Here is a 13,134-nt window from a genome sequence, read left to right on the forward strand (position 1 = left end):
CTACTGTATTTACTGCTACTTTAATAAATTATGTTTTGTAATTTTTATATCGCATTGTTTTTGTGGCTTATATACAGGGAGTCTTCAGATGTCACCTAAGGTATCTTGTGTCTTTCTTTACTATGGCATTTCATTCCATAACAACAGTGTCTACATGAATGAAATAACTCTCTCAAGAACAAACACAATATAAATGGGAAGTTGGTTATTTCTTACAATTGGATTGAATGAACATCAGCAGTAGGAGAAAGGAGGGGTTTGCACACCTAAATAGGAATAGAATACTTGTGGCCAATGTTCAAGAAAAAACATGGTGGCTCTAAAATTCAAAGTTGATTATGTCTTTTAATGGGTCTGAATACATGTTTTATAACTTAAATATTTTCAGTTCATGAAGTGTGAAACTAACAATTTCATAGAATTGTACATTATATTATTAGTAACAATTTTAAAATCACCATACACACTTACAATCGTAAATAAGCATTCTGATGATCACATTTTAATGGTTTATTTTTAAAAATGTGATTTGAGCAATATGTTTAGCTTTTTATAATAAACCACGGTTGGTTCTAATGAGCATGTGACAAAGCTTTTTTTTTTTTTTAATTTAAAAAAAAACCTCACAAACAAACAAACAAACAACAGGTGCAGGGATGCTTGTAAAGTGTTTTATCGTGGATTGGAGAGCCACTCCCAAGGTTACCCAAGGTTACCCAAAGCCCATTATCACTTGAAAACCAATCTAGTTACTGGGCTTTCTTATGGAATAGAACTGCTTTGAATCTGAAATCCTGAGAAGAAAATAATCACTGGGAAAAATACAATTTTATTTGAAGATACAAGCATTGGTGTTTAAATGACAGATCCTAATGAAGTATAAATTACACCTAACTGGTGTGAGCAGCTCAATGCACTAAAGTTTTGTATTACACAGAAACACACAAGATAACTTCCCCTACAATAGTCACAATTTCTACTACTATTTTTTTAAGTGGTTATTTGCTTCACTGGTCTTCCACCATTCATTAGGACATCTGTAAAATGTATGAACAGTCAACATTGTAAAGTTTATATAATCCAACACTGCCCAGTAACAACCACCAAACCTAACTGATGCAATTTGTTAGTGTCCCAAATCTAATCTGTAATAAGGAAAAAAAGAGAGTTTGCAGTGCAAAATACATGAATTCAGAGATGACCAATGGGAATTGATAGGTCATTGACACAGCTAAAATGCTTGTAACATAGTCAAAACCAGGGCTCAGCAACCTTGGCACCCCAGATGTTTTGGAACTACATTTCCCATGATGCTCAGACACACTTTAGGCTGGCTGGCTGAGTATCATGGGAAACATAGTTGTGAAATATCTGTGGTGCCAAGGGTACTGACCCCTGGTCTAAACAGACTGATACTGTGCTAACGTCTATTTAACGAGAATGACGTTTGTGTATCAATCACAACGCATTAATGCAGGTTAACCTTTTATGGAAATGCTTTTTTTTTTTAATATACATATATGAGAGCATATTTAAACATGCATATTGACATGAAACGCAAAGCAAAGGCCATGTTTTTTTGCTAAACTGAACTTAAAGTTTAATCTTACAATGGGGGACATCACTGAAACCCGATAGATGCTAGGAAACTAGTGTTATAATAACTCATTATTTATTCTCCCGGTGTGAATCCATAAATATGTAAGATCTTTCAATTGAACATAAAAAAGACAAAGATGGCTTACTTTGCCATAAAAGCTTACTGTTTCTAAGACAGAATAAATAACTTGTATGAGAGAGTAGTAACAGGGGAGAGAAATATTGTATATGAGAAGAATGATGGGATAAAGGGGATAAAAAGGGTATAGAAGAATATTAAACCGAGACAGGCTCAAGGTTATAAAAAAATTTCACTTGCCATTCTAAATGATACATTTTATATTTAGTACTGAAACACTTGTCACATGTTTGTCTTTGGCCTTACTCTGAGCCCAAGTGCAAACTGACGTTCAGCGTTTACAACTCTAATGAATTAAAGCTCTTATAATAAAATATGGTTTATAATCAGAAAAATTAAATATAGATTTTGACACTGCAAGATATTTATAGATATGGATAAATAATCAAGATTAGATTTTCAAACCATAATTAGAACGTATTTTTGCACAAATCAGCTGACATTATTGAGCCATCCCTAAAGGAGACACTGTCCTGTGATTACACTGTAAAGCCAAGATTTTTTTAATATAAAAAATAATAATTTTACTTCTAAAGAGACACAAGGTGCAGTATAACTTCTTACCAAGGTAATTAGTTAGTTTCTGAAATGTTACAGGTGAGATAACGCACATACCTTAACAAATAGACATCAAGACAAAATACAAAATCACTACGGAAAAGCAAAGTAAAATCTTATGAAACAAAATAACTATTCAGCATAAATGTTTTGTTCATGACCTTTAACAACTGAAAGGGAACAATAAATACCTCTATGCCTTTAGTATTTAGAAATGTTAGAAAAAAAAGAAAAACAAAAATGAATGCATACAAGGCCAGACATTCTGAGCCCAAACCAACATTGTGCTTCATAATGCCATAATCAAAAATTTGTTTTTCCATTAATGTATTTCCAATTACTTTTTTTACCAGCCGCAGAGTATAAAATGTATGAGAATTTGCTTTTTAGGGTTTATTTATTTATGTATGTAGATTAGCTGATTTTAAAGCCACAACCTAATAAAATGGGTTGAGCTTGAAGGTATAATCAAATCTCATTACTTTATCATATTGTGTACATATACATGCTTCTTTATCTTATATCTGTCCATAAACCAATCACCAATACTTGGAAAGAACAATGGAAAATTAACATTTTATTACCTTATATCCTCTATACCCTACTGGGGGTGTAATTTCTTCTGCTAGCTGTGTTTACACAGCTTATCTATAGTTTGGACCTAAGGCCAGAAACTTCCAGAATACCACAGGCTAAATCAACTATTTCAAATGCCAATATAAGGAAATACTTATAAACAATTTAATACACTTCAGCAGGTAAAGTGGATAATTGGGAACAAATTAAAGGGGAGAATATGTTTTAGTAAACTGTCCCTTTAAATCTTGGGCAAAAAAAAGTTTCTTTAAAAATGGCTTCAATTGTCGCAAACATTCTAGTAAGCCAAAAAAATAAATAACAAAATAAAAAGGCCGACCAAATACATCAAGTGATCCCCCATAATGCTTTTACAAGCTTTGAAATCATATTCATACAAAAAAGTATGTAAATAGATATAAACAAGCAGATATCTCAAGAGTTTCTCGAATCACTAATGTAATACTACAAGAATCTCAAAAATATCCACAGAACTTGACAAAATGTGTAATATTTTATATGACCAGATCTCAGCCTGCTTCTATAAACCAATTTAGGTATAAAATTATTTTGAGTATATGTTTGCAAGAACTTTGGTGATGATCAATTGATAAACTTTGTGGCTTAGTGTTTTTCAGATTATTTTAAGTAGTTTTGATTAACATTACATACAGTATATACAAGAGACCATCATTATTAAGCATAAATAAAAACTGTACATAAATTAAACATACATGCACATACTATTTATTTATATGTTAGCAGCTGGTAGGTAGTAGTTTGCTTCTAAAAAGTACTATACATGATTTTTTTTCTATCAGCAGATGTGGTTTGACCAATGACCACACACAAATCTAACTATATAACATAGTTTATCAACCTCTTTGTGGGTGAGATGTAAACACAGCTAGAAAAGTACCTAATTAGCTTATTAATATAATAATTTCACTATACTTTACTGTGCTGCAACGTGCCTAACCCTTCGTGGGAATAAGGCATGCACACCTGTATAATTCAACTGCTTGATAATTAGCAGTTCTCAGTGACAATGGTGTTCACACTCTGTATGACATTGACAGCTGTTCTAGTGTCACCAATGCAATAGTGTGTAGAGGATCTCATGACATTATCCCCTAATGTGCCGTCCCTAAGATACCAGACATCAAAGAAATACATCTAAGAAATGATAAAACCATTGCCTATGTTGTGTATGTAACGGTCTGCTAAGTAAACGAGAGAAGATGGAAAGCAGATATATTCATTTGAATTGCTTCATGATAAGAGGGATCAGTAGATGTTAACCTTTTTGACCATGATTCAAATTCTATACATCACATTACACCACCATTGTAATATTAACTTGACAATCTGCCCACTTGATCCTATTCCTTCACAATTTCTTCCCTCTCTCTCTGCTTCACTAATCCCTACCCTAACTCATCTATTTAACCAATCTCTCAATGCTAGCACATTTCCTGATACATTTAAAAGCATGCGTCAATCATACAAATCCTAAAAACTATCGACCGGTCTCCTTACTTCCCTTTGCTTCAAAATTATTGGAACGACTGGTCTATAATCGGCTAACTCAATTTCTCACAACTCCATTCTTGATCCACTACAATCTGGTTTCAGCCATAAACACTCAACAGAAACCGCTCTTGCTAAAGCAATAAATGACCTGTTATCAGCTAAAGCAAAAGGCCACTACTTCTTACCAATTCTTCTTGACCTTTCCGCTACTTTTGACACAGTCGACCATCCTCTCCTCCTAAAAATACTACATTCATTTAGCATCCAAGACACAGCCCTCTTTTGGTTCGCCTTATATCTCTCAAACCACTCGTTTTCAGTTTCCTTTAACATATCTTGTGATCCTATGCCTCTCTCGGTTGGAGTACCACAAGGCTCTGCCTTGGGCCCCTTGCTTTTCTCTCTCTATACATCCTCCCTTGGAAAACTTATAGCCTCCTTTGGATTCCAGTACCACTTATAAGCTGATGATACCAAAATCTATCTTTCCTCTCCTGATATCTCTCCCTCTTTCCAACTGCTTCTCTGCAATTTACTCTTGGATGTCTTCACACTACCTCCAAATCAGTCTGTCCAAAACTGAACTGCTTCTTATTCCCCCCTCTTCGAGACATGCAACACCTGACATTTCTCTGATGGTTGGAGACTCTATTCTAATCACCTCACCCCAGGTCCCCTGTCTTGGGGTCACACTAGACTCAGAACTCACATTCAACCCACATATGCAAGCACTTACCAAATCTTGCCATTCACACCTATGCAACATTTCCAGAATTTGTCCCTTCCTTACGCAAAAAACTACAAAAATACTTATTCATTCCCTCATTTTTTTACGCATTGATTATTGCAATCTACTCCTAAATGGCCTTCCAAAACACCACCTCTCCTCCCTCCAATCTATTATGAATGCTTCTGCTAGACTCATCCACCTAAGTCGCCAATCTACATCAGCTGCTCCGCTCTTCCAGTCTCTACACTGGCTCCCCATACACTCTAGAATATAATTGAAAGTATTAACACTAACTTAAAAAAGCACTCAACAGTCTAACTCCCAACTATATTTCCTTTCTCATCGTGAACTATTCCCCATCCCATCCTCTTCGATCAACCTCTGACCTACATCTCTCCACTCCTGTTATCTCTACGTCCCACTCCCGCCTCCAAGACTTTGAACGTGCTGCTCCTGTCCTCTGGAACTCTCTACCCTGCTCCATAAGACTGTCTCTAACCTTGTATAGCTTCAAACGCTCCTTGAAAACCCACCTATTCAGAGAGACTTACCATCTCACCTCCATCCGTCATCTGAACCAAACTAATACATGAACTGCCTGACTCACTGCTGCAAATACAACCGATGTGACAAACTACCCCAACCTTATGTCTCTGCACCCTAAACCTGTAGACTGTGAGCTCTCCGGAGCAGGGCCCTCTTCCTCCTGTACTAGATTTGTTTAGTTTTGTTATGTTTTGTATTTTATCACAAATCCTTGTCATTGTATTCCCCTATCATTGTACCCAGCGCTACGAAATTTGGCGGTGCTATACAAATAAATGATAATAATAATAATAATAATAATAATAATCTATTCTTCAGTTGGAATGCAACATATAACAATGCAAAATCTTCTTCTTTAGATCCTTTCCAGAATCTGAGACTTATATATTGCACTCAGATCTGATGTGGCACCAAACATCTTAAAATAGATTTAAAAAAAAATGTGTAAAAAAAATTATGTAGCCTTATCAAATTTAGGAGGAATCAAGAACAGTGATCATATATAAGCCAGGAAAATGTATTTGTATTTATATTTAGAACATTCCAAAAAGTTAGGAACCAGGAGTAAAACTGTAGGCGCCATGACTTGTATAGTTTTACTCCTGGTTTATAACTTTTTGGATTGTTCTACATACGCATACAAATAATTATTTTGTCTATCTATATAATATATTTATATCTTGGGAATTGTGGCAGCCATAACTCTCAGGACATGATGATCTAAAGATCTCTCAGCTGGTGACATTATCCGAGAGATCTCCTCAGTACTGTGAGGTCTTTCAAACACTTTTATAATGAGCATGATAGCTATTCATTTCGCTATGAAGGGATCTAAATGAGGAGAGATACATACAGTACAATAAAATGCTCCAAAACAGTCCACAAAGATTTTTCGTGATTTCTCTCCGTGCCGGTTTCTGATCATCAGGCCCTATGTATTTCATTTCTTTCATCTAACTTTTTGGATTTACACATGTGTACATGTAGAATATTTTATTATATTTCCAGCGCTCTAAATAGAGGAAGAAGAAGTGTACAGGAGGAAGAAGGGAAGTGAAAAAAATGGAGGAGCGGTTCCCCTATAGCACCCCTAAGGTCATCTTTTGTACCAGCGGAACATTAAAGGACAGTAGTGATTCCCTGAGATACTGAATATTGCTGAATATCAGATTTAAGTAATTAAATTTGTTGCATGAATTATATTTAACAAGAATAAACCAGTGCCCTGTAGTTAACAACAAAAACACACACACAATACAAGCAATTTCGATATTCACATATTTCCTCATATCACATAAATTAGCTTTCCACATTTGCAGACATATCCTTGTAAATAAAATTAAACACAAAACATTCAAACTTCTTAAGACATCAAAATCTTACAAAGATTGGTAGATGAATGTGCTTTGGTTTTATACACTGGATATTACTAAATATATTTTTAAAATTCACAGCTGTAAAAGCAGTCTCTATTTTGCTCAGTTTCATAGAATCAGTTCCTGGACTTAATATTGAACACAAATATGAAACCTGAGTTCTTACTTTGTAATCTTGAATTGACAAACGGTGGCGATAGATTGTCATGTGAATGTGAGCTCATGTCCCTGCTGGTCATATGTTCATAGTGAGCACCATCCCCATAATTCTGTTTAAAAAAGAAGAAAAAAATGTTATTAAGAACACAGAACTCATACTGAAAACATTACAAAATAAACAATTAAATAGGATTGTTGAATAATTTGTATAAATGTTCATGATATAGAAATAATATAGCCGACTTTATTCTACTTTTATATAACCAAACTTTTATTTCTAGAAATACTGCTATTTTAAACCACTTAAAGGGACATGAAGCCAACATTTTTCTTTCATTATTCTGACAGAGCAATTTTAAATAACTTTCCAATCTAATTCTATTATCAAATGTTGCGGTTTTCTCTTGGTATCCTTTGTTTAACTAGCAGCAGCTAGCTGACCACATCAGATGAGCCAATAATAAAAACCATATATGTGCAGCCACCAATCAGCAGCTAGCTGCCAGTAGTGCATTGCTGCTCCTGAGCATATTTATGTATGCTTTTCAACTAACGATATCAAGAGAACAAAACAATTTAGATAATAGAAGTAAATTAGAAAGGTGTTTACAATTGCATGGTGTATCTGAATAATAAAAGAAAAAAATATTGGTTTTCATATTCCTTTAATTAATTTTTTTTTACAAACTTACACACATGCATTCATATGTACAATCTATTCTACTTGAGCCAAAATATCACTAAATGGATCCCATGCGGCTAGAGATAAGATGGGAAAACATTGGGTATGTATAAATATATATATATTCCAATATTGATGTGGACACCAGGTCTATGAGGTTTAGAAAATAATGTATATCTAAAAAAGGAACAAAAAGTAAACCTTGTCCAGCAACCCCATATTAAGCCTTAATAAAAAAATATATGTAAGAGCCTACAATTCCTCAAATAGACACTACCACGGATATCTGTAAATAATATACTGATTTATTATAATGTTAACCAGTGTGCTCAAAAGAAAAAAAAAAAACACATTAATTGGTCAAAGATACTAGCATATGCAATTCATTCATTACCCAAAGAACAGGGGTGCCCAGAAAAATGTATAAGTTATGTCGGCAAAACAAAAAAAAAAAAATATATATATGAAAAAAACTTTCACATAATACGTCCTTTGGACTGCAGCTTGCAAATATACGGCAACTGGTTCCTCCTGATTAAGACCTTCGCTCCCTATGTGGCCAAACTGATAATATCCAAGCGGGATAACAAACAAACACACGGCTAGATTACGAATTTTGCGGTAAGAGCTGCTCGGTGCTAACACCCTAACATAAACACCGAGTCTAAACACCCCTAATCTGCCGCCCCTGACATTGCCGCCACCTACATTAGACTTAGTAACCCCTAATCTGCCGTCCCAACATCGCCGACACCTACATTACACTTATTAACCCCTAATCTGCCGCCCTTAACATCGCGGCCACCTACCTACATTTATTAACCCCTAATCTGCCGCCCCTAACATCGCCGCCACCTACCTACATTTATTATCCCCTAATCTGCCGCCCCTAACATTTCCGCCAACTACCCACATTTATTAACTCCTAATCTGCCGCCCCTAACATCTCCGCCACCTACCTACATTTATTAACCCCTAATCTGCCGCCCCTAACATCGCCGCCACCTACCTACATTTATTATCCCCTAATCTGCCGCCCCTAACATCGCCGCCACCTACCTACATTTATTAACCCCTAATCTGCCGCCCCCAACGTAGCCGCCACTATACTAAAGTTATAAACCCCTAAACCTAACCCTAAGTCTAACCTTAACACCCCCTACTTTAATATAATTAAAATAAATCTAATAAAAAATTCCTATCAACTAAATAATACCTATTTAAAACTACTTACCTATAAAATAAACCCTAAGCTTGTTACAATATAACTAATAGTTACAATGTATCTATCTTTGGTTTTATTTTTATTTCACAGGCAAGTTTGTATTTATTTTAACTAGGTAGACTAGTTAGTAAATAGTTATTAACTATTTACTAGCTACCTAGCTAAAATAAATACAAATTTACCTGTAAAATAAAACCTAACCTGTCTTACACTAACACCTAACCTTACAATACAATTAAATAAATTACATTAATTAAATACAATTAACTAAATTACAAAAACAAACAAACACTAAATTACACAAAATACAAAAAGAAATGATCAAATATTTATTATTATTATCAGGTATTTGTAGAGCGCCAACAGATTCTGCAGCGCTGATTTAAACTAATTACACCTAATCTAATAGCCCTATCAAAATAAAAAGCCCCCCCCCCAAATAAAAAAACCCTAGCCTAAACTAAACTACCAATAGCCCTTAAAAGGGCCTTTTGTGGGGCATTGCCCCAAAGAAATCAGCTCTTTTACCTGTAAAAAAAAAATACAAACAACCCCCCAACAGTAAAACCCACCACCCACACAACCAACCCCCCAAATAAAATCCTAACTAAAAACATAAGCTCCCCATTGCCCTGAAAAGGGCATTTGGGTGGGCATTGCCCTTCAAAGGGCATTTAGCTCTTTTTCCGACCAAACCCTAAGCTAAAAATAAAACCCACCCAATAAACCCTTAAAAAAACCTAACACTAACCCCTGAAGATCCACTTACAGTTTTTGAAGACCCGACATCCATCCTCAAAGAAGCCGGCAGAAGTCCTCATCCAAGCCGGCAGAAGTCCTCATCCAAGCGGGCCGAAGTCTTCATCCAAGCCGGCAGAAGTCTTCATCCAGACGGCATCTTCTATCTTTATCCATCCGCCGCGGAGCGGCTCCATCTTCAAGACAACCGGCGCGGAGCATCCTCTTCTTTCCACAGCGACTGAAGGATGAAGGTTCCTTTAAGTGACGTCATCCAAGATGGTGTCCCTTGAATTCCGATTGGCTGCCAATCGGAATTAAAGGTGAAAAAATCCTATTGGCTGATGCAATCAGCCAATAGGATTGAGCTTCAATCCTTTTGGCTGATCCAATCAGCCAATAGGATTGAGCTTGCATTCTATTGGCTGATTGGAACAGCCAATAGAATGCTGAGGATAGATGTCAGGTCTTCAAAAACTGTAAGTGGATCTTCGGGGTTAGTGTTAGGTTTTTTTAAGGGTTTATTGGGTGGGTTTTATTTTTAGCTTAGGGTTTGGGCGGAAAAAGAGCTAAATGCCCTTTTAAGGGCAATGCCCATCCAAATGCCCTTCTCAGTGCAATGGGGAGCTTAGGTTTTTTTAGTTAGGATTTTATTTGGGGGGTTGGTTGTGTGGGTGGTGGATTTTACTTTTGGGGGCTTGTTTGTATTTTTTTTTTTACAGGTAAAAGAGCTGATTTCTTTAGGGCAATGCCCTGCAAAAGGACCTTTTAAGGGCTATTGGTAGTTTAGTTTAGGCTAGGGTTTTTTTTATTTTGGGGGGGCTTTTTTATTTTGATAGGGCTATTAGATTAGGTGTAATTAGTTTAAATATTTGATCATTTCTTTTTTTATTTTGTGTAATTTAGTGGGGTTTTTTTTGGAAATTTAGATAATTGGATTTAATTAATGTAATTTATTTAATTGTAGTGTAAGGTTAGGTGTTAGTGTAAGACAGGTTAGGTTTTATTTTACAGGTAAATTTGTATTTATTTTAGATAGGTAGCTAGAAAATAGTTAATAACCATTTACTAACTATTCTACCTAGTTAAAATAAATACAAACTTGCCTGTGAAATAAAAATAAAACCTAAGCTAGCTACAATGTAACTATTAGTTATATTGTAGCTAGCTTAGGTTTTATTTTACAGGTAAGTATTTAGTTTTAAATAGGAATTATTTAGTTAATTATAGGAATTTTTTATTAGATTTATTTTAATTATATTAAAGTAGGGGGTGTTAGGTTAGACTTAGGGTTAGGTTTAGGGGTTTATAACTTTAGTATAGTGATGACAACGTTGGGGGCGGCAGATTAGGGGTTAATAACAGTAATGTAGGTTGCAGCGATGTTAGGGACAGCAGATTAGGGGTTAATAATATTTAAGTAGTGTTTGCGATGCGGGAGTACGGCGGTTTAGGGGTTCATATGTTTATTCTAGTGGCAGCGATGTCCGGAGCGGCAGATTAAGGGTTAATAATTTTATTTTAGTGTTTGCGATGTGGGAGGGCCTCGGTTTAGGGGTTAATATGTAGTTTATGGGCATTAGTGTACTTTTTAGCACTTTAGTTATGAGTTTTATGTTACGGTGTTGTAGCATAAAACCCATAACTACTGACTTTTTTTTTGTAGTTTTAGGCTGTACCGCTCACTTTCTGGCCTCCCAGGCAAACTCGTAATATCGGTGCAAAGAAAGTCCCATTGAAAAAGGACTTTTTGAAAGCTGCGGTAGTTACGTTGCGTTACGGACAAAGAAGTGTGCGGTGCAGCTAAACCTGCAAGACTCCTAATACCAGCGGTAGTGAAAAAGAGCTTTAACGCTACTTTTTCACCCATACCGCAAAACTCGTAATCTAGCTGACTGTTTGGGGGCATAGAAAATGGTTCACATATCACCCTGTGCTTCGTTCTTATTTTCTCTGAACTCAGGAACCTTTTGAAAGTCTCCCTATGTGAGTTAAGAACGGTTCTATTACATACCGGTGAATGGTAAACGGAGCATGTTGGTACATGGGGTGGAAGCGGTCATCTCATCAGAACAGGTAACACGAAGGAGAAATTGAAAGTAAAGCGCAGTGTGGTCTATTACCTGTATGACACTGAGGAAGTCGCTGTTATAGTAGCGTAAGTATCATTATTGATTCCCTGTTGGATTTATCTACTTACCTGCCTCATTTGTAATATGTCAACTTGCTCTATGGAAAGAAGTAAGGGTATGGGACGAAGCACAGGGTGATATGTGAACCATTTTCTATGCCCCCAAACAGTGTTTGTTTGTTAGCCAACTTGGATATTATCAGTTTGGCCTCATAGTGGGCGAAGGTCTTAATCAGGAACCAGTTGCAGTATATTTGCAAGCTGCAGTCCAGTATATATATATATATATATATATATATATATATATATATATATATATATATATATATATATATATCTTTTGTCTTGCCGGCATAACTTATACATTTTTCTGGGTACCCCTGTTCTTTGGGTAATGAATGAATTGCATATGCTAGTATCTTTGACCAATTAATGTGTTTTTTTTTTTCTTTTGTTCACTTTGTGCACACTGGTTAACATTATAATAAATCAGTATATTATTTCCAGATATCCGTGGAAGTGTCTATTTGAGGAATTGTAGGCTCTTACATATATTTTTTTAATTAAAGCTTAATATGGGGTTACTGGACAAGGTTTACTTTATGTTCCTTTTTTAGATATACATTAGATAGATTTAGATAAACCTCCTTGCACCTTGGTGTCCACATCAATATTGGAATATTGTGGGCCCTTGACCATAGCCATTATATCCAGGGACAGCTGGTACAAATTTTGTAAAAAAAAAAAAAAAATATATATATATATATATATATATAGTATATAAACAAACAGAATCCTGGAACAGAAGGAGTGCACTCTCACAGATCTGCCTTTAAAATAAGACAATGACTTTGAAGACAGCCGCAAGCACAGGAAGAAAAAAAAAATAACATTTTGAGTAGTAACCATCACATTATAGTTGTACTCAGTTGAATGTCCCTTTAAACACTTAAATAATGAATGAGAGGGGAAATTGTGAAATTATGTTGTTTTATTAATCACACCTTATTCGTACATGGCATTAAGGCTACTAATATTGCTAAAGGTAACAGCACAGTCCTAACTTAATGACATCACTATTCTCTTGTAATTTAAAATGATACTCACAAAAATATAAATAAATATTAAAATAAAAATTGTGC

At 35.3% G+C, this 13,134-nt stretch overlaps 1 protein-coding gene across 9 annotated transcripts in view; it reads right to left on the reverse strand.

The window, feature by feature from the left end:
• The window catches only part of TCF4 (transcription factor 4), a 652,106-nt gene that overhangs the window by 460,830 nt on the left and 178,142 nt on the right, over window positions 1–13,134 (reverse strand). For all 9 annotated transcript variants that reach the window (XM_053701135.1, XM_053701132.1, XM_053701130.1 and 6 more), the window contains one exon: window positions 7,224–7,326. In XM_053701135.1, the coding sequence (XP_053557110.1) occupies window positions 7,224–7,326 (103 nt within the window). The remainder of the gene's footprint in view (window positions 1–7,223; window positions 7,327–13,134) is intronic.

The sequence above is a fragment of the Bombina bombina genome, chromosome 2, assembly GCF_027579735.1.
Source record: "Bombina bombina isolate aBomBom1 chromosome 2, aBomBom1.pri, whole genome shotgun sequence".
NCBI lineage: Eukaryota > Metazoa > Chordata > Amphibia > Anura > Bombinatoridae > Bombina > Bombina bombina.